The sequence below is a fragment of the Papaver somniferum genome, chromosome 11 (assembly GCF_003573695.1).
Source record: "Papaver somniferum cultivar HN1 chromosome 11, ASM357369v1, whole genome shotgun sequence".
NCBI lineage: Eukaryota > Viridiplantae > Streptophyta > Magnoliopsida > Ranunculales > Papaveraceae > Papaver > Papaver somniferum.
Genome location: NC_039368.1, coordinates 56,269,882 through 56,292,577, shown reverse-complemented (window position 1 = coordinate 56,292,577; position 22,696 = coordinate 56,269,882). Strand labels below are relative to the sequence as shown.

The following is a 22,696-nucleotide window of genomic DNA, read 5'->3' as shown; positions in this document are numbered from 1 at the left end:
GACATATGACCAAAAATTGTTCTAGCAAAAAGACTCAGAAGTGCGACAAAGCTTATTTCACCACCCTGGATGATATTCCTGGGGAGAAACCCTATGAAGGAACATCAAGTTGCAATGCACTTTTTGCCAAAACTAACAGTGATCTGTCTAGTAAATCTAATCAACTCCTAAAGAACTGTTTAGAAAAACTTGAGTTGGAAACTAAGGAAAATCCTTGTCAGATAAAACTCAAGAGGCAAAGTCTGAGCAAGAAAAACTGGTTGACGGAAACGTTCCTAATCAACCAACATTACCAGAAGTTAACAAAGAAAAGGAAATTCATTTTCAACATCTTCTGATAATATGTTAAGTTATTTTTATGGAAGAGATATCCACTCTGTAAACTTATGTCGGAATTTCCAACAAAATAATAAATTCATCAAGGCACTTTGTAAGGGAATAAACTTGTTAAAGGTTGATGAGTTTATTGGTTCTGGAAAAGAAGTTGCATAATCTTGTAATTACAAGAGAAAGAAAGAACATAAAAAGGCACAACATATTGTGTTCATAAATCATCCTAAGGATGTTTTTGTTACCTATGGTGAGATTAACCCTCACCTCAACACACACTGATTGTGTTGAAAAATGCATCCTCACCTGTTTCCCAAAATCTTATTTGTGAGGAGGCATAAAATTGGGCAGAATTTGTAAGTATGTTATTTTAGTAGGTAACAATAATCTCATGATCGGTATCTTTCACTGTTTTTGGGATAAATATGCGGTTTCCATAAACCAAATTATATAGCTCCTTGATTTTCTCCTATCTTATATTATATAGTCTTCTTGTATGAAAAATACTATCTTGACATTAATGGAGAAATTGGTGAAAATAAGTTTCATCTCTTGATGATTTGGCACTATGTGCATCGGTCATGACTGAAACTCAAGATGCTCTACAAACTGATAATCTTCGAGATTCTTTGAGAAAACAAATTCTTATTGTTATAATTTGTATTAGTCATCATGAACTAATGATAAAGGATTCAAAATAAGTTCTTGCCGATCTTCAATCACAACTGTTCGAGATGAACAAACTTTCTATTGGATAGGAAAGTGCTCGGAAGAATTTGAATCCAGATTTTGAAAGTGACGTCCACACGACACACGATTGAATAAAATAGACATCAATGTATTGATTTATCTCGATATTTTTGTATAAGGTCTATTTTGAATAAAACTATCATTATTATTATTATGAATTAAAAAAAAATATTTTTTGTTTCATGTGATAGTTACCGATTAAATAACCTGAGAGTGAGTGAATTTATATATTTTTTCTATGTGTTTTCGATTTATGAGATGTCTGATTTCGGTTTTTATTACCTTAATATTCGATCATATATGGTGTAACCCTTATGATTTATATGGATTTTTGATTTAGAGAGATTAAGTTCTAGCCCATGTTGGTAGGCTTTATCAAAGGATCATAAGGTGTTCCCATTGAAACTCATATGTGAAAAGTCACAATATGTGGAATCAGTTTATGTTTACATGAGTTGTGTTTAACATAACAAACCCGACAATCTTTGATTAATGATGGAAATTGATTGACTATCTGGTATGAGTATCCACAAAACAAATCACCACGATTATACTTTTAACAATCTTCAATTTTCGGAAATACATCAATCATATCCCAATTCAAATTTCTCACTAATCAATAAGAAACTAGTTGAGTTTTTGTGGACGAAAAGAAAAAAAAACACCGGGTGAACCGGCTAAAAACCAGTTGGGTCAGATGGTTTACTGGTTAAATCATCCTGTTTTCCAGGTTCACTGGGTTTTTTAGCATGTTTCCGGGTCAGTGTTGAATCAGACCGTTTTTCCTTCTTGTTCACCGGTTTATCGGTCCAACCATCCGGTTCGGTTCTTAAAATACTGCTCTGAATGAATCATTTTTTGGTTCCCTAAACGCACTGCAGCAGATGACGATGGATGAACACACACCCTGATGATTGAATTTAGTCTTCCAAAGGAAAACTCTCAACCTTTATAACTTTGTGTATAAGATACATTACGTTCTCACTCAATGTTCTCATATTGATGCATCACATGATAATAATAATCCTGTTGATGTTATACACTCTTCTGCTAAGTCTAAATAGAAACTTATAAAAGAGGGTATTACTAAAATAAATATTGATGTCTCTTGTAACTGGGATTCTAATGAAAGTGGTATTGGTCTGGTATCACTTGATCATGTAGAGGTATGTGAAGGCATCAAAGGAAAATTTGCAGTTGGAGTAAGGGGAATGCATAGCTTACGTGAAAATCTAAGTTGGGTCAAAATAAATAAATAAGTATACTAGAATTCATATGGAAGTTAATGCTAAGTCGATAACTCGATCAATTACATAAGCAGTTCCTCTCGTTCATTAGAAAAATTAAAATATTATATATGAAATAAAACATTTAAGTCTAGGTATGTCAATTTTCTTTTGTGTTAGGATGATAATTAAGTAGGTAACATCATTTTTAAGTCAGTTAGGAAGAGTTCAAGTAGTATGAAGAAATATAGTGATTTTTCATCCCTAAATCATAATGTCCTTGCTAAACACTAAACTTTGTCTAGTATTTAATCAATAATTTTTTGTTTCTTATTAAAAATAAAATCCTTTAGGTTACTAAAATTTTGCTTAAAAAATTATGTACGAGGGATGATCCTTTCACATTTTTATTCTCACACTATCTCACACTTTAGATGCTTTTCGTGAACAAAAATCAAATGATATCGAATTTGAACCTAATATTCTAGGGAAACATTCTTATTACAAAGATGTATATACCTATCAAAAACGAGGGTATTCCAAAATACTAAACCTCATAATCGACCGTTTTCAATTTTAATGGCTAAAATCCGTTAATATTCAAATATTCGTTTTCAAAGTAGTCGATGGTGGAGTTATACGTCTCGGAATACGTTCATTTCCAGTAGGAACGTAGAGCTTTGTAAGAGAAATATACCCCTGTAATATCAGCTTCAATCTGTTACTGCGTAATTTTTATTTACATAAATAACACCCAAAGTGTGAGGATATCCTCACCCATTACGTTGCATATTCTTATATCAAGAAACCTAAAAAATAAAATTTAGGAATTCAACACGAAAATGATAGATAAACGACACCTAATCCCGACAGTCTTTCCGACTGAGAGAGGCCATATTATCAGTTAGTCTAACATCTCTCAAATCAACATCCTCCATTTTATTTATGATGCCTGATCACGCAACCCCCGCATCATGCAAGTCAAACCTTAACCTTGAAGTTGGTCGGGTGTGTGGATTAACATGTATAGCCATTGGGCACCAGCTAAGTCCGGTTCCTATGGGGTGACTAACCCACTCATATGCCATGCTATATGGCCTAGAAAACTGGACGAGCCACTATGGTAAAAGTAATAAGCAACCGAGTCTCTATCGAGCGATAGAGTTTCGACCGCTAGCGATCGCCTATAAAACGCTAAGTCTAATTTCGACGCCAACGATCGAGACTCCACTGGCCAAGGTCGGTTCTCTACCGTGTATAAATATCACCATTCTCTTCAGTTTTCATTCATATAAATTTCTTCTTCCCTTCTCAAAAGAGCAAACCAAAGCGATATTTTTCTTAATTTCTTTAAAAATGAGTACCAAAACAAATAGACAAAGAAAAAGAAACAGAAAAGACAAAGAAAAATCTACCGCAGACAATAATGTCATTCGGGGGTGACTAACCCACTCATATGCCATGCTATATGGCCTAGAATGCCACTATATGGCATTACCGCAGACAGTAATACCACTATGGCCGGTTCCTATGGGGGTGACTAACCCACTCATAGGCCATGCTATATGGCCTAGAAAACCGGACGAGCCACTATGGTAAAATTAATAAGCAACCGAGTCTCTATCGAGCGGTAGAGTTTCGACCGCTAGCAATCGCCTATAAAACGCTAAGTCTAGTTTCGACGCCAGCGATCGAGACTCCACTGGCCACGGTCGGTTCTCTACCGTGTATAAATATCACCATTCTCTTTAGTTTTCATTCATATAAATTTCTTCTTCCATTCTAAAGAGAGCAAACCAGAGCGATATTTTGCTTAATTTCTTTAAAAAGAGTACCAAAACAAATACACAAAGAAAAAGAAATAAAAAAGACAAAGACAAAGAAAAATCTACTGCAGACAGTAATGTCGTCTGGGTCTAGGATAAATAAAAAGAGTTTGCAAATGTTAGGCAACTGGTTGTACTTGGTGTATTACCTACGCATTTATCTAGCCATCCCGAGCAAGTTAATTTACCTAAACTAAGAGTTGGGTGGACTGAGATAACCGAAGTGTTTGGGATCCTTTCCGAAGCTATTCAAAAGTCCTTAGGAAGATATCCTTGGCAACATTTGTATTTCATGAAAGGAAAAAACCACATGACTCATGTTGTGCGAGTTATAATAGAAGGTTGGTAGAACACTGCAAATACGTTCTTTATCAAGGATTTTGAGTGTGGTAAAATCTATTTTCTTATTCAATAGTTTAATTTTTAGTTTAGATACAAACTTTAATTTTTAAAGATTCAAGTTTTAGTTTGATTCAATTTTTAGTTTAGATACAAGCTTTTAATTTAATGACCATGTTGTTTCTAGGGTTTACACCGTCAAATTTGTATATGTTGACGGGAATAAAATGTGAGGGTGATGTACTATAATTTTATCAATTAAAATGGACATCAGAAGGAAGATGGAAACAACTACTTCTCTTGTACGCAAATGATACCGAAGGAAATCCAGACTCCAAAATATTACACTCATATGAATTAATAGTTTTTGAGTTGAAGGATTTTTTGAACCGTTATGCTGCAAAAAGGATAATATCAGACTTGACGATTATCCCGAGCTTGAATGTATATTTACGGGTGTTAGGCAAAGTTATGTTCCCAATGCTAGCTCAGTGGCATTAATTGATTTTCTCGAAACTTTAGAAAATTTAACTAAAGTGCCAAATTATGATTGGGATTCTACAATTTTAGTTGAGTTATACTTAAGTCTCGGTGAATGCTCGTGTAGGAATAAAGATAGCTTGAATGGATTTTGGGTCGTATTGGACAACCACAGTCCCTTTCTATTATTTAATTCATTATCGAGTTAATTGTTAAACTGGTGATTCATTAACAGGACAATGTTCGTAAATGTTATTTTCAGTGTTGGTGGTATACTTACTTCAAAGTCTGCGAACTTGATCTTCACGAAAACTGATTAATTTTTCCAATCGTGTACAAGTACAAAGATGATAATTTGGTGGGTAAAATAAATGATGGTGAAAATGTCGACGTTATTCAGAAAATGCAGAAACTGTGCAGAACTAGTATCAACATTAACTCAATGTCGTATACTTCAATTGATGAGTACAATGAACCAATAACACAAAGCATGTTAGAGTTAAGCCTCAAGCGAATTGTGTTTTACGGTTCTATTACGAGTCATGGTATTTCGTACTATGGAGAAAGACGTATGTTTCAGCTGCAAGGCAGAAAGGTAAAAGGAATCAACTCGTTTCCAACTTCAATAATTTCACACGAGGATTGGACAACGGTGATAAATAATGGATAATCTTGGGAAGAAGCTGAAAATTTAATCCAAACCCTAGATGATGATTATTATAGTTGGTACCAAAAGGTACGCAAGCTAAATATTGTTGTTCATCCATAACTTGGGCAGTGTTGATTTTCCAGCAATTAACAATTTGCTACTTACCGATCTTCCATCCCAACCTCCACCACCGACGAGCGAAGCATATACGTATCCTAGCAGTCTAATGGGTTCATCAAATACGCTTCAAATATCTTGGGAAGTCCACACTTCATCATCTCCGTTGGATATATTGTTACTGTTCCAATTAGTATTGAAGGTCTCCAGCAGTGGTATCCATATTACGGTGTCGTGGCATCACCAACAGAGTATCAGTACCAGTTGAACACTTTAACACATCTTCTTGATGGATTCCATAAATTTCACTCGAGAGAGATGCAAATGCATAGGAAGAATTTGACTTTTTGAAATGCCCGATACTCCAGTAGAAAAAAGTTTTCAAATGAGTTTAGGTCGTGATGCTATGTCCCATGGTAATAATAGTCTAAGAAGTCATGGAAGTAGTCGAGGTCGTAGGAGTCGTCATTCTACTCCAAATTTAGTGGAAGATACTCAGGTATGAGAAACTGCAGGAGGAGACGTGGAGATGATGAATTCGTTTCTAGACTCCTACTGGTTACATGCCCCAAGGTACTTACTCATCGTGGTGGCATAAATATGGATGCATTTAGGCAATCTGCAATTTATACCCCAACAACCACTTCAGCATTTCACCCATTTCAACCACCTGCTCAACCACCATCTCAGACTTTTTTGGAGGATCAAACATGCATATGAGAATATATCTTTGGAAATAGTTAGTTTGAGATGTTAATTCCTTTTAATATACTCACACTTTTTTTGAATTGTGGTTTAATGTAATTGCACTTTTGTTTGATAAATGCAAATATGCTTTTAAAGTTTTCTATTAAGATTGAGAAATTAAAACATATAAATTGGATTAAATTTGGGCAACACTTTTCAGATTTCATAACAACTTCCATATCGGAACTCATTTTCGTTGTTACAGAGCCACTCTGTACGACACATTTGTTCATTGTCCAGCAGGGTTTCACCAGTCCTCGTGTTTCGAGCCGCTTCCCTATCATGGAAATATACTTGTTTACATTATTAGAAATTACAATAAATTGTGCCTCCAACACCAGCGCATAACGATTGTTCAGGTTCATTGTTTGTTCTTCAAATATCTGTAAAACGCGTCCCCAAAAAGAAATGGCCTGCAGTGTGCCATCAACGATGGGATGATTAGTGAAGAAAACATAATTCCTGCAGATGCATTCATCTTCTAACATATTAAAATTGCGATGACGTGCAACTCTTGCACTTCTTGCTCTTCTTATTCATTTTGCACATTAGCTCGGTATTGAACTTTTTGATTTTCGGAAGCATGTTCTTCTATGAACTGAGCCATATACATATTTTAAAAAATTGAAAAAGCTAAAAAAAAATAGAAAGAAGATGCGAGTTGAAATGAAATTAGAATTAAGTATTTATAAATGGAAGAATTTATGGTCGTTGGATCAGATTTACTGGGTGGTCTACTTTGTCGTTACTCGGCCGCGGCCGATCACCATTCGGCAGAACAGACCTGGCCTGAATTTTCAACTTAGCCAGGCCTGTTTGACACTTTACCATGCCCATAGCTGTCGCAAAAGTGGCACCTGGTGCTTTGCCATGCCCATAGGAACTGGCCTAACCTCTATTATGTTGCTGGACAAGAGATTCGGCTGACGATTAAGAGGCTTTGAGAGAGGGAGAGTCGGAGAGAGCGAGACGAAGAAGAAAAAGGGGTAAGGATATTTTTTTCACCATCATGCATTCTCTGTTAAACTTAGGCTTTCAATCTAAACCCCACTTGTGTAGATTGTTGAAGGAGCTCTGTAACGGTAAATTTTTCATGTCTGAAAAACTTTAAAAATCTATCTCTAAATTTCAGTAATTGGTGACGATGATGATGCATGGTGAATGAAAGGGTTTTAAGATTTACCTTCAGTATCCTCTTTTTTTATTTATTTATTTTTATGATTATCCCCACTTGCATACTCGCATCCAAATTAGTGTCAAAATTCTGCCGTTTTAAATCGTGCTGTCTTCCACCATTTTGAATGTTAAACCCCTGACTTATAAGGGTTTATAGCCGATAGTGTTTTCCATCTCCTAGGGTCTGTATTGTCATATAAGTTTCACCATTTTGCTCCGGTAATCTCTCTTTCAGTATTTTTAGGATATTCAGTTTAGTATTTCTACTGATGGTGTTAGAATCATCTTTTTATATTCCGTCAGTGATTTTCCTAGCAATTTTGGTATTCTCAATAGTGATTGCAGTGACTTATGTAGGGTTTAGCATTTTTGGTTAGTGACTAGTGATCTATCAAGTCCTCCTTAAGTCTAATTTCTACTTATTGCGGCTTCTTCATTTCGATCGATGTTTTATTTCTATATCTTCTGTTATACAGTATGATTTCATTTTCCGTGTTTGTTGTTCCTCAAATTTGTTAGTCTTCAGCATTTCAATATCACTTGTATTGGATTAGTTAAAAATGGAGATATCCCTTAAAAGAGAAAAAACAACAACAATGGATCCGTAAAAGATTTAGAGTTTGTTTCCTTACGACTGAATATAATAGATTGTGGTACGACACTGTGGAAGTGATATAAATTTTGTAATTCGACTCTGTAATAAAGAAAATTCAATATAAGGTTTTTAAGTGCTTTAACTTGTTGTAGTGGGGTTTAGCTCTCTTTCTCTCGCTTTGGAAATTGGAGAATAAAGGTTGTTTCTTTGCTATGTTGTTGCAACTGTACATGGTAATGTTTGTGAATAGCTTTCATGTGGAGGTTCCGTACCTCTTACAGGAGAAAAACGGCCCATATGTCCATAAGTTATTTTTAGGCTTGTGAGAAAATGAGGGTTGTTTCAATATCAGCCAAGGTTTATAGAGTTCCTTAGTTCTCAAGGTCTGCTAGCATTGATTGCGTATGGAACACACTGCTATTTCCATCTCTTTTATTGCATCATCCTGCTTCATTTGTCTTGACAAGATTAATCTTGATGACCTTTTATGTTATTTGTCAAACCTTGCAGTGAATCAGAAGATTTATTTTAAATTTTTTTTGGGTGGTGCGAGGATACTGGTTAATTTGAGTTGCTCATAACCATGTCGTCTATAAGGAATGGTCTTCCTAGAAAAGCTCATAAAGAACGATCCCAGCCGTGAGTGACTACTCTTTCTTAATCAATTTTTATACCTTATTTGATGTAATCCCCAACCTTCATTTTTGGCTTTCCAAATTTTCAGGCTATCAAGAAAAAAGTTTGGGCTCCTTGAAAAGCACAAAGACTACCAAGTGCGTGCAAAGGCATACCACCTAAAGGAGCAGAATTTACAGGTATACCTTCAATGCCTTGTTTCAGCGGTTTTTCTTTTTGTGGTAGTGATATACTAAGATAGATTGTTGTCGAAAAATTGAATTTGGCTTTGTGTTTTATGTTTTGTCCGGCTCTGTAGAAACTCAGAGAGAAGGCTGCATTCCGGAACCCAGATGAGTTCTACCATAAAATGATCAGAACGAAGACTGTGGATGGAGTCCACAAACCAGAGTAAGCCAGAAGAACTTGTTATCTGTTGTGCTTTTAACTTTTTAGTTCTTTTTTTACCAACATCTCAAGCACACAAAGAACAGGAATGATATTGTTAGGTTTTCACCAGAAGCAACGCAAACAGATACACTCAAGATGAACTCATGCTGATGAAAACCCAAGATATGGGGTACATCCTACAGAAAAGTTTAAGCGAGAAGAAGGTGCAAGTGCTTTAAAATTGACATATTCTGTGAGTGTGTTATGTAGTAGTAATAAAATTGTGTCTCATGTTTTTTCCACTTGAATTCCATCTTTTTTGCAACAGAAAGTTGGAAGGTTAAGTTCCATGTTGCACTCTCTTGGTGATCAGCCACTAAACAGACATGTTTACTACGCCGGAGACAGGTTAGCATATCCCACCAACCTCCCTTATCTGTTTAGAGTAATCATGTTTGTAACTTGCACAAACTAATCAAATAAAAGTGAAAGTCGCCTTGGAGTAAACTTGAGAAAGCAAATCTTTCTTACTTACATAAACTAATTTCAAAAGAGATGACTTTTATTCTCTTGGCAATTGGAGACCCCATATTAGGCAATGGCCAAACATGCAGGTTGAATTATGCCTGGCACTGGTCAGGTTTAAATCTCATCCATAAACATGCTGGTGTGGATACCTCCAGGCTCAGTTTAAAACCCCCCCTAAGATTCAGATTTCTACCATCGCTGGTGCATTATTCGTTTTCTAGTGTTTTTTCTTATAGTGGGCCGGGTTTTAAACCCTGCACCACTGTGGTTGGCTGACTGCCATAGCTAAAGCCAGATATAGCTTTTTTTTTGGATCCACCATTGTGGATGCTCTGAAAAGAACAAATTGTTATACACATCTAGAGCTCTGAGAAGAACAAATTGTTGTACACATCTAGATAAGTAAGAGACTGTAAATGTTTGCTTGGACATTTTTCTGCTTGATCGGGTCCTTTTTGATCTTCATCATTATTTTTTTCAGGGAAGAGGCCAAACAAATTCAATCAAGTTCTTCCTCACTGCGTGGAAAGTTGCCTTCTCAGAATATCCCTGCTTATATCAAAAGGTAAAGAACTCCGCAGTGAATTCCGGGAGGCGTAGAACTGTATGCTTTTTGTTTGAATCTTTTGTGGAAATGGGTTACATGCCTTCTGATAGCGCTACTCCTGCTATGCTGAATTTGTGTGTGCTAGTAGGGCGGCAATAACATTTTGAATATCTCCGCTGTTAACCGACAGGGGACAGCTAGATTTATCTCTCGATTTTCTTGGAACTTATGTTCAGGCGGGTCATGTGTAGGAAAACAGAAGCATCTTATAGAGAGAGCTGGAAGCTCGTAAAAAGAGGGCAAATGACCTGGAAAAGTTATACATGGACATGGCCTTCAAGAAGGAATTACAGGTAGTGGTATCTCAGATCTCTTTATTTCATTTTCATTTGTTGGTCATATGTATCTCTAATCTGTATTCTGTTACAAATCAAAATTTTAAAAGCAGAAAAAAGGCTGGAAACGCAAACTTCGAGAGGATGAGACTGTTTCTCCAATAACTGGACCTGTATATAAGTGGAAAACAGATCGAAAGCGGTGAACTGCTGTACAATTTCCTTGTCTTTCAAAACATCAACATAATTTGATAAGTTTTTGTTCTTAGAATTTGTAATGAGTTTGGTTCTCACGCAGGCTTACCGTGGTTTGGTTCAAGCAACAAAGTTTTGTATTGGATAAGATGAAAGTGGTTTCTTCTCTTTAGCAGGGTTCTCTTATTTGTTTGGTCTCGTTACATTTTTGGAGTCTTTGGCGTCTTTGGTTTAGTGTTGTTAGATGATCAGATACGAAAGAGAGAAACTTCAAACCTGTTAGCATTACTATATTAGCATGAAATTCTTTTAGTCAGAGGATCTTTAACCTGTTTGGATGTACATTGAGAAATAACTTTTAGACTCTGGAAGTCAAAAAAAAACAAGATAAGTTTACCGATATTATTTCAAAAGACTTTCAGAAACAAAAAAGTTAGCTTTTTTAGTGAAGCAAATTGTTTTTGCATCTGACTTGAATTGATTTCTGCTTATCCAGAAGCAGAAGCACTTCATATCCAAAGGTCGGATTTCTTGTTCAAAATAGTCGCGCCATCACTTGCAAACGTATACTGACAAGACAACTTAGCAAAATACTGGACCATACAAATACTGCTTGGTACAATTGGAGGAAACTCAGAGCAACTAAAACACCACCGATCCACTCCCTTGCTGCTAGTCAGGTTCACTCTCTTGATCATGACTGATGCGCTGTTTTACAATTATAGATTCCCACAACTGTTTGCATCCTCAATGGCTCAATCCTGCAGAAGCTTTAGGTACCTGCTTTACCAATGAGATAATGCACAACGGTTCATCTGTTGGACTTGGGATTCAGGCCTTGCCAGTTGAGAAATGTATGACCTTGTAATGATGATGGCAAGTAAGTCTGCGAAGCGGAAGATAATGGGTCACTGGGAGGGTAAATATAACCCTTACCATACCCGATCTCCTTCATTAGCTTCGTTGGTGCATTTCTCAAATGGAGAGGCACTCCCTCATTCTGCCCTGCTGATTCTTTAACCATCTTCTGCGCAGCTCCTATCGCTTGGTAAACAGCAACCGACTTAGGAGCCAAAGCCAAGTAAGCAACACATTGTGCTAAGATCACGTTGCATTCTGGCATTCCAATAAAATGGCAAGCTTGGTAACAAGCAACAGACTGATTGAGTGCAGTTGGATCTGCTAATCCAACATCTTCACAAGCAAACCGAATGAGTCGTCGAGCAATGTAAAGAGGTTCTTCACCTCCTTCTAACATTCTAGCTAACCAGTAAATCGCTGCATTGGCATCACTGCCTCTCATCGATTTGTGAAGTGCACTGATAAGATTATAGTGTTCTTCCCCAGCCTTGTCATAAGCAATGTGTTTACACTGAAAAGCTTCTTTAGCATCATCAACGCGGACAACAGCTCCATCAGATTTTGACTTTGAACCAACCTCATCTTCCCCATCTATAACAACAAGAGAAGTTTCATTATCTTGATGTCCACCCTTGACAGCCTTTTCTTCATTTCCCTTAACCCGTGCTGCAGCAATAGTTGCAGAAATTTCCAGAGCATTCAAAGCCACACGGGCATCACCGTCACAGTTCAAAGAAACAAAATCAAAAACTTCTTCTTCCACCCTTACATTCACACCGACACTTTTAACTAACCCCCTTTCCGAATCATTTGCAGCTCTCTTAAGCAAAGTCACAATGTTTTCAGGCTGCAATGGATTCAAAGTAAAAACCCTACATCTCGACAACAATGGGGTAATCAAATGAAACGATGGGTTCTCAGTAGTTGCCCCAATAAACACAATACTACCATCTTCAATAACAGGCAAGAATGAATCTTGTTGCGCTTTGTTAAACCTATGAACTTCATCAATAAACAATACAGTTCTTTTATTCCACTTCTTAAATTTCCTAGCTTCATCAACAGATTCTCTAACATCCTTAACACCAGCAGTAACAGCAGATAACGAAACAAATCGATAAGTATTAGAGGAAGCTGAATGCGCAATGGCTCTAGCAATGGATGTCTTACCAGTACCAGGTGGACCCCATAAGACAATAGAAGGCAATCTCTCTGAATTCAAAGAAGTCCTGAGAATCGAATTCTTACCAAGAAGATGGTCTTGTCCGATGACATCATCGATTCCTTTAGGTCGCATCCGCTCAGCTAGAGGCTGATGAGGAGGAGCCGGAGGCTTTTGTTTCTGTATAGTAGATGATGATGTAGGAGATGGAAATTGCTGCGGGGAAGAGGAATGAAATAATTTGGTACGCTTATTATTAGATGAAGATTCTTCATTGTTAGGGCTGGATTGAGATTTGGGAGGGAAGAAATGATTAAGTTTGGGTTGAATGGGAGGAGGAGAAGAAGTAGAATGAGGATTGTTAGGGTTACGGTTTGTAAGAGGAGGAAGAGGAAGAGATTTACTGTTGTTGCTGTTGAGGATCCATTCGGTGGCTTTGAGAGTGCATTTGCCACCGGTGGCGGCTAAAGCTTGAGATGCCTGGTCTTGAGTGAAACCCATGTTCAGTAATTGCTCCATTTCCATCTCCAATCTCCTCAGTCGGTCTCCACTCTTGATGTTCAAAGTTAAATAAATTCCACTTCTTTCCCGACATAAGTACATAACCCACCCTTGGAAATCACGACTCTTGTTGTTATTCCCCGCCAATATTTCTTCTTTTGGCGCCAAAAACAATCTCCCCACTCATCCACCTCCACTTGTCTAGAGACAAAGATTTGACATGTCTTCTTTCTTTTGGAGAAACGCAATTAAGGCTTTCAGGGAAACAACTTAGCTCCCCAGTGTGAGTTCATTTGCCACATTTTAGCAGCCTAGCACTAGTTCATTTCTCATCCCACAAGGCTTCATTTGATCATCTTACAAACCCGACGAGACAGGGGATAACAAAGGATAAGATAGATGCTTATTCAAAATCTTGTAGTAACAGCTAACAGCTTTGAGAAATGAATACAACCAAAACTTAGGAATAAATTACAACAATTTCCCTCTCTACCTATCTCTAGTCTCTACACTCCAATAATACAAATACAACGGCGCAGCCGAGCCAAAACCCATCAAAAAAAAGAATGAAAAAAAACAACAAAAAACTGGTGGAGATCTGAAGAGAGATCCTTCATAGACATTAAATCAAATCCACTCCTTCGGATTGATGCATGCATCTAGCAGTTTCCATTCTTCACTACCCTCCTCAGGTTTCTGTCAAAAGCAAGAGATTGTTATTTACATTCTACTTCAGACTAACTAAATAAGCAACTGAAATGGTCATGAAGTTCACATACATGGTCATACTCCCATCGTGCTGTTAGTGGGAGGGAAACGAGAATGCTCTCAATTCTGCCCCCTGTCTTAAGTCCGAATGTTGTACCACGGTCATAAACCTATCACACATTCAGTATAACACAATGGTGTTAGTCAAATACCAAAAATTGTTACAGTGATTTGTTTGCATAGACGTTTCAGAGGAAGGTATGAAAGCAGTCAGCATGGTTACCAAGTTGAATTCTACATATCGTCCCCTCCGCAATTGCTGCCATTCTTTATTCTGCTCGGTGAATGGTGTATCTTTCCTTTTTTCTACAATGGGTATGTATGCAGGTACAACAGAGTTTGCACATTCTGCAGTTTCAGCACAGTGTAATAATTATATGAATGAACTGGGCACGAGTAGTAGAAAAATAAACATTGTGATCTGAGATTGCATAATATGTATCTGTTATATGTATGTAGAGTCCTTGATCAGCTACCAGTGGCAAAGGAGAGAAGCATCTCTTGGTCATAGTCATTAAGATCATCAAAAAATATTCCTCCAAGCCCGCGCCTTTCATTTCGGTGCTGAAGCAATAATCATAAACATTAGAGAAGGACTGTTAACCTCAAGCTGGTAATTCCATGGCTCAAAAGCTGGAGATGGATTTAAAAGTTTCTTACTAAAAACATATGACCAACAGCATCAGCTCTTTGAGACATGTTTTACTAAAATATCCGTGTTCAGAGCATACCTTAATAACGAAGTAATCATCACACCATTTCTTGAATTTGGGGTAGAAGCTAGGATCAAATTTATCACAAGTATTTTTTTGAACCTACAGAAGAACAGGAAAAAAGTAAGTCAGTTTAAGCTCTTTGGTTAAAATGCTTTTATGCATGCTCCTCACCAAGTATATGAACTCTATATTACATAAAACATTAAAATGCACCAACTGCAGTTTCAAGTATAATCATCATGAACACCTTTGGCCTATGCGAGCTCAACGACAGACATCTTGCTTTATATGAACATTTTACAGATAGTTAGCATGTGAAATCTTTAACACTTAAGGACCAAATATCAAAACCACTCATTAAATGTTCACTGCAATTTCAAATGCAAAAAGAAACTAGGAAAGATAGGAAATATCCGGAGAGGTTTAGCTCCATTGCTATTTATTAGACGTTGCTTTCACAGCTCGGCCAATAACAGGAGGAATCCAAGTACAACTAAATTATGCATGTGTAGAGATTAGAATACACAACAGTACTGGATGAGAAGAAATGAAGGGATGGACGCAGCTGATATCAAATTAAGTAGACCTCAGTAGCAAATCCAGACCTACCATAGCTGTGTCATGAGTCTTACCGTATGAAAATGTTTCACATCATCCTCAAAAATATAGGCAGGTGTTAAATCAGTACCACCACCAAACCACCATGATCGAGGTGCTCCAGGTGCGTCTGCATACAAATAATAAAAACATCTCCATTTGTAAGACGTTATAAAAAGACTTAGAAAATTTTCATTCTTGAGTTTGAGTAATCCATCATTCATTCACAACATTGAAACGCAGCAAGAAAGAAGGGAAAATTTATGAAATGAAAATGTTTATGATGCACTACTACTTGATATGCTTCATACAGATAACAAAATTCAATCTTCCCGGGATAAAGAAAAGGTTTCAGACTTTCAGTGCTTTTAGCTAACTAAATGGGAGCACATGCCAACTTCAAAAAGAACCAGCGACATAACAAGACAGAATCATTTCACTTGCGCAGAATGCAACAAAATGTAAATGAGACGGTGAAGTTAAGCAAGCCATTAGATGTGTACCTTTTGGAGCATCAGTCTCGAAGTACCGATAATTGAAGTGAAGTGTGGGTGCAAATGGATTCTTTGGATGCAATACCTGTGTATTATTATCATCAGAAGGGAATAAATAAGTAATGAGCACATGGATAGATTATCTAAATCCAATTCAATACAAATATAGAACCCCTAAATTGAAAATGTTGATAATGAAATCAAAGCACATAATTAAAAAATTCAATCAGGAGCAACAACATCATTTACACGAGTAATTACTTACAGAGCTAATCCCAGCTGCGAAGAAGGGAACAGGACCAGGCTTAGTGGTTGTAGAATTGTCACCCTTGGCAGCTCTATAAGCTTCAGGAGGCATAACACCATAAACAACAGAAATATTAACACCAGCTTTCTCCCAAACATTCCCATCTTGTAGTACTCTACTAATACCACCACCACCACCAGGTCTAGACCAAACATCTTCTTTGAAAATAGCACCACCATCAGCTGCTTCAACAGCTGCACAAACACTATCCTGAGCTTCCCTAATCATCTTCTCAAATTTAGCCCTAACATTTGAAGAATGTGGTGATGCTGCTGATGAAGATGGGTCATCAACTTCTCTTAGAAATGTATCAGGTCTTTCAGTTTCTGGCGTTTCTTTCTCGATTGCTACAGCTGATCTGATAACCACTCGTGAATGAGTTGTTGTATTGTTGATTGAGGTTAGGGGTTTTGGTAATGAAGTTCTTCTGAAGAATGAGGATGAAATTGTACTTCTAGATGATAAGGAGGAAGAAGAAGATGGAGGGATAGGGTAGAGAATTGAGGTGGTGGTAGTGGTGGTTGCCGCCATCTGGGGTGGTGGCGGTCTCAATTTAGAAACCCAAAGAAGAGATTGTATTGTTAGGCTTGGAAATGAATGAGAAAAGTGTTTGGCAAATGGCAGGAGAAGAGAATGAAGAAAGATGATCAAGTTGGGGATATTAGCGCCTCTGCTCTTTCAATGACTTATGGGGGAGGGGAAAATCGAAGAGAAAAGGATATACTGAAAAATGAAAAACCGGTATCCTGGGATTGTTGTGTAAATAGCTTCCCGTTATATTTTACAGCGTGTTTTTACAATGTATTTTTGATATCCAGCAATTTTTTTTTTTTTTTTTGTGTTTCATCAATAGCCTCTTTGAGTTTGAAGAGGTGGAGATTTCAGACCCTCTTTAAACTTTGCAGGACTATTTCCTGCGAGTTATTCTCTTGACAATTACAAGAAACCCTGAAAGAAACTAAATTACATTAATGTTCATAGTTATAAGAGCACATGGGAAAGCAATTTATTAAAAAAAAAACACATGCCGTGCGATCCATAACAGCTTGTATATGGAAGTTTTATATTTCAGGGTTAACATAAAATGAAATGAGCGCACTATCAAGCTCAGCTTTACGGGGAAAGGCTTGCTGAAAAAAAGAACTTCCCAAAGAAACCCATACATTAGAAAAACAGCCATGACTTCAGGCTCTCAGCTGTACTTGGAAGCAATGTGTTCGGCGATCGCCATACAAGAGGTTAGACCAGGTGACTCTATTCCAAACAGGTTTACAAGTCCAGGTACCTCATGTATATCTTCTCCCTGCTTTCACAATGAGTGGTCAATGGTCATAGCCTGAAATCTATAACCTACCATAGAGATAAAAGAGAGATGAGAGGGTACCTGTATTACAAAATCAACTGGAGCCTGTCCAGGACCAGAAAGCTTTGGCCTGAGCCCTGCATAACCTGCTTCCAGAGACCCATCCACCAGATTAGGGTAGTACTTCCTTATCTCTGGGTAAAAAGATTCTACGCGTTTTGCAGAGACAGAATAGTCAAACCTGCAATAGAAATATAACTGTTGAGTTTGATAGTGTTTAAGAGATGAAATTCTGAAAGAGAAGTAAGTGTGACTGAGGCAGAAAAGAGATGAATTCCATACTTGTTTAAGAAGCTTGATGTATCGTCAATGCCATCAATCCACTCAACATCTGGGCCAAACTTAACACGACCATCCAAGTCTAGTGTAACATGAACTCCAAGACCACCATCCTCCGGGATTGGATAAATTAAATGTTTGAAAGGAGATGTACTTATATTGGTTAGAGAGAAGTAACAACCACGGGCATAATAAGACGCAGGGATAAAACTACTTTTTATGCCATCAAATCTTTTTGCAAGCGATGGAGCACTCAGACCTGCCGAGTTCACTACAAGCTTTGGAATGAGTATAAGCTCTGGTCGCAATGGTGAACACCCTTCAAGATTCTTGCTCTCAGAAATATGAATGTAGATTTGGTTTTCTCTGAGATGCCCACCAATTACAGCAGTATTGTAAGAGAACGTTGCTCCAGAATTTTCAGCTTCCCCCTGGACACCCACATCCATGTGAAAGTCCCTGTAATAGTGCAGTTAATATAACTAAAAAGATAGCAACAAAAACCAAATTTCACATGAACAAATTTCATTTAGACATTCTCAACTCAAGGATTTAGGCTGGATGGTCCTTTTGAGCAAAGTATATCATTTCACACAAACAAATTTCATTTAGACATCCTCAACTCAAGCATATGCTTCTGTTTTTATGGATAGTTTCATATGCTTTATGTTTCCAAATAATGTGAAAATCACTTTAGATATATGCAGATTAAAGCAGTTGGTTTGACATACCACTAAAGATAGCATTAGGGAATGTGAATCAACTATCCCAGAAACCGGGGATAGCAAAGCTTTCACACATTGTAGTTCCGATTCAATCCGCATGGCTTCTATGCCATCTATCATCCTTAATCCTTCAACCCCATTTTCTGTTCCATGATTCTGAAGATCTACCAACTTTGGAATCTCTGAAGTTTTGGTAGCAACTATAAGTTTCCCAATTTGTTTGTAAGGAACCTCATGATCAGCACAATAGTTATAAAGCAATTTCCTCCCTCTTCCACAAAAATCTGCCTAGTAAAAAAAGAGCTGGATGTCATTGACTTCCTAAGATCCATAATACACAAGCAGTTCTGAATTCAAGATTTAAGAAATGCGTGAAAATGATCAAGATGTAAAAAGTATACCTTGAGAGAATTGCGAGGGTAATAAATTCCGGCATGAATGACTTCACTATTCCGGGAACTAGTTCCGGTACCAAAAGTAGAACCAGATTCAATTACCAAAACATCTCTACCTTTCAAAGCAAGTTCTCTAGCTACAGCTATTCCTACAACTCCAGCTCCAATTACAACACAGTCTACTCTTTCTTTTGGGACTCCCTCATGGATTCTAGTACAAAATCCCTTCGATTTAGAACTAGTTAAGGAAATTTCTTTCAGTTTGAAGGTCTTTCGAAATCCTAATCTCATTATTTCCTTTTTGACTGTTGAATTTGTTTGTCAACTGAGGAAATACTAATGACTTTATCCAAAAAAGAGAAAGAAAATGAAAAAATATAATAACAAACCGGGAAACGATATAGTTGTTGTCAGAGTTGTCTCGAAGAGAAATGATTATCCAGTGCTTTACTATACAGACAGACATAGGAAGTGCTACAGGGACCCCAGTTTTCTACACCACTGTATGGCAGTGATCTCCCCCGCTTCCACATCCTATCCCTATATGGCAGTGATCTCCCCCGCTTCCACATCCTATCCCACCAAGATATTTGGGGTCCTTTTAAGGAATAAACCAACACCAATTTGACACATAGGCGGTGTCAAATTTTGGTGAAATTCAGGGGCTACTTAGCATTTTTTGTGTATTTGTCGACTAATAAAGACACATCTCGATACTTGACTTTAGTCGATAATAATTGGTTATAGACTAAATTGGTTGAATAACCCATAATTTTGAATTTTTATGTTTAAAAGACAAGCAAAAAAGATACTGTTTAAACGTATAAGCATCTCTAAGATACTCCCTCCGTCCTACTCCTAAGTGACTTATTTGAAATTTGCACAATTTTTAAGGCAAGCAAGGAAAATAGTATTTTTAATCATTTTTTACAATTATACCCTTATAAATAATAACTAGTGAAATTTAAAAATGGTTTATCTCTCAAAATACTCCACGGATGTTCGCAAATTTCATACAATTGAAAAGCATTTTAAAACACCTACGTAACGAATATAAACATGCCTATCAAATTATACATATTTCATATATTATTTATAATTAACTAAAAAGATAATTCCGGAATATCTCATTGTTTAGTGATATAGGTCACTTATCATTGGGACAAAATCTAAAATCAAATAGGTCACTTAGGAGTGGGACGGAGGGAGTACTATTTAAATATCCAAAATTGGATATTTCATCCAAGATTTTATTTCTACATAATTAATTTCAAGGACAACAACCTAAAATACCCATTTTATTTGTCCGCAATTGAAAACTTAGAGCATCCACAATGGGCGAGTATAACCAAAAATTTGGGATGAGATCGTAACACAGTGGGACAGAGTAAAGATCAAATTTGGACCAAAGATCAAATTCCAGACCAAATATGGTCGCGACCAAATCCCAAATTCTAATATAGTCGGGCGTAAATTTAAAGTACGCTTGTTGCTGGGCGTAAATTTAAAGTACGCTTGTTAACGGGCGGAGATTTAAATTACGCCCGATGAAATTTTAATTAAATAAAAAAAAAAAAGAATGAGGCGGACTTTTAAAGTCCGCCTGTTAAAATTTACAAAAAATGGGGCGGACTTTTAAAGTCCGCCTGATGAAATTTTACAAAAAAAAATGGGGCGGACTTTTAAAGTCCGCCTGACGAAATTTTAATCATGTACCGTTGCGTCACAACACGGACTAAACCCAAATTTTGATCTTTTTTTTGATCTTTGATCTTTGGTTTTGATCGCACCACTGCAGTTGCTCTTAGTGATTTTAATGTGGTAGAAACATTTTATAGTAAAAAAGCAACTGGAATACGGTGTAGACATAGTATTATTATCCTGACATACTACAAACATACAGATATATATATATATATATATATATATATATAGAAGCACCGAACTTGGTAGAGTTTTAAATTGAGACGATAGAAAAAAAAAAAAAAAAAAATTAGGGAAACAAAGCTATATATAAACGAGCAACAACACGAGTCATCATCTTCCGGAACCTGCCGGTAGGGCTGTTGAGTTGGTGGACCACCATTATTGAAGTACACTTATGTCCAGGTGGTGGAGGTACTGAAAAGTATGATGGTGGCGGTAGATAAATTGGTGCATACCCTTCATTTTAGACATATGAATTACGAAGTGGTGGGTATGCATTATTTGACTCCTCAATGACGATAACCTCCCTCCACCTGCATCATGAGTGTTAGGGTTGAACTAGGCGTCCACATGAAGTCGTAACCAAGAAGCACAAAGACCAGAGCTTGGAGTGGGTGCACTTAAGAAAACTGCAAAGTCTTGATAGAACCTGCAAATCATTAGTGTCATCCCAGGCTATATGATGATTATCAGATGTCCTAATTAATTAAGTTTATGGTGACGACAAGTGTTTAATGGTAGTTTCAAACACCATAGAGAAGTGAGTTTTCCAAAGGAACAACATGATTACCACAACAGTATTAACAAATGCTTGGTGTCTAGAAATGAAAGTATCATGACTAGGGCTGAACATGGTGTCGGTTAACCGTTGGAAACCGATCGAACCAGACCAATAAGCAAGAAACCGAACCAAACCATTTAGATTTGGATTGGTTTTGTAACACCCCAAATTTTGAGCCTGGGTTCCAAACCCAAAATCCAAGATTCTACCTTTAATTGCAGGCCCTGACTTCCACACTTGGCCCAAGTCCAAACGACTAATTCTTTGTCTAATCTTTATTTATGTTCAATTCAGAAATTTTGTTGCAGCGGACATATAAAAATTCTTTTAAGAAAATCTAACCGTTAGATTGACGTGATTTTTAATTTACATAAACCCTAAAGAAATATAATTTATCCTAAAAATTAATTTCACTGTTAAAAGTTCCGTATTTAATCCAAAAGAGTTACGTTTTTAAGGAGTCATAAAATAGAAACAGACACCAGGTAATTCAAGGAATTTTTCTGACGTAAATACGAATCCATAAATTATTATAATTATACATTCTGAATCCTGACTTATCATATTTCCAATCATAAAATTTCTATAATTTTTAGTTTATCTTAAAGACCTTTTGACCATAGTCAAACGAGTAGTTGACCTGTACTGCAGAAACGTAAAACAATGATGGTTCGTTTTACAAAAATCATATCAATTCATTCACAACGTCAAATTAGCTTTGATCTAACATGATGAAAAGATAAAGGAACGATCTTCAAGTTTACGGAAGACACGAAAGTCTAAAACATAACGTAGAATATTTTGAAAAATAGATAAAATTCAGTACAGCTGAATCTGACAGAAAACGTCTGAGTTTTGTACAGTGAAAACAACTGATAAAAAAATACTTCTGGAACTCAGAAAATTCTAAAATTTTTATATGTGCATATTGAAAGAGTTTTACATGTACGACGAAAAAATGAAACAAAAAAAAATATTATCTACTAATTATTATGGACAGTCAAACAGATCTGATCCAGAAATTTCCATTATTCAATCAAATAGAGTAGTCTAAACAAAACATTATTTTCATTGGTTATACGTTAACCCAATAATATCTAAAGTTTTAATAACCAATAAATAACTAATTAAATCATCTAAAAGAGTTGATGATATTTTATTACAATTCTCAATCATAAATCCTATGCAAACTACT

General features: G+C 36.6%; 2 protein-coding genes and 2 pseudogenes across 2 annotated transcripts; 1 reads left to right on the top strand and 3 right to left on the bottom strand.

Annotated features, from left to right (window-relative positions):
* Positions 1-7,400: 7,400 nt before the first annotated feature.
* On the top strand, positions 7,401-11,032 carry LOC113320668 (annotated as a pseudogene).
* A 133-nt stretch (positions 11,033-11,165) lies between these two features.
* On the bottom strand, positions 11,166-13,547 carry LOC113321332 (annotated as a pseudogene).
* A 203-nt stretch (positions 13,548-13,750) lies between these two features.
* On the bottom strand, positions 13,751-17,118 carry LOC113322730 (oxygen-dependent coproporphyrinogen-III oxidase, chloroplastic-like). Its single transcript, XM_026570869.1, has 8 exons — positions 16,210-17,118; positions 15,954-16,029; positions 15,486-15,580; positions 14,869-14,952; positions 14,614-14,701; positions 14,361-14,485; positions 14,149-14,247; positions 13,751-14,065 (listed from the first exon to the last, which is right to left on the bottom strand). Exons 1-8 carry the CDS (start codon positions 16,780-16,782, stop codon positions 13,997-13,999), a joined length of 1,209 nt encoding a protein of 402 aa, XP_026426654.1. The 5' UTR covers positions 16,783-17,118; the 3' UTR covers positions 13,751-13,996.
* Positions 17,119-17,236: 118 nt separating this feature from the next.
* LOC113322729 (L-2-hydroxyglutarate dehydrogenase, mitochondrial-like) lies at positions 17,237-19,423 on the bottom strand. Its single transcript, XM_026570868.1, has 5 exons — positions 19,020-19,423; positions 18,625-18,906; positions 17,897-18,324; positions 17,636-17,795; positions 17,237-17,554 (listed from the first exon to the last, which is right to left on the bottom strand). The coding sequence occupies exons 1-5, from the start codon at positions 19,302-19,304 to the stop codon at positions 17,444-17,446; spliced, it is 1,266 nt and encodes a 421-aa protein (XP_026426653.1). The 5' UTR covers positions 19,305-19,423; the 3' UTR covers positions 17,237-17,443.
* Between the last annotated feature and the right edge of the window lie 3,273 nt (positions 19,424-22,696).

Bases quoted from the DNA above. Each gene is read 5' to 3' on its own strand.
- LOC113322729 (XM_026570868.1), bottom strand. From the start codon at position 19,304: ATGAGATTAGGATTTCGAAAGACCTTCAAACTGAAAGAAATTTCCTTA. The intron at 18,907-19,019 runs GTATACTTTTTA...TTTTTTTACTAG, and splicing joins ACCCTCGCAATTCTCTCAAG to GCAGATTTTTGTGGAAGAGG. The intron at 18,325-18,624 runs GTATGTCAAACC...GTGGGTGTCCAG, and splicing joins CCCTAATGCTATCTTTAGTG to GGGGAAGCTGAAAATTCTGG.
- LOC113322730 (XM_026570869.1), bottom strand. From the start codon at position 16,782: ATGGCGGCAACCACCACTACCACCACCTCAATTCTCTACCCTATCCCT. The intron at 16,030-16,209 runs GTAAGTAATTAC...AATAATACACAG, and splicing joins TCGCAGCTGGGATTAGCTCT to GTATTGCATCCAAAGAATCC. The intron at 14,066-14,148 runs GTATGTGAACTT...TGCTTTTGACAG, and splicing joins CACGATGGGAGTATGACCAT to AAACCTGAGGAGGGTAGTGA.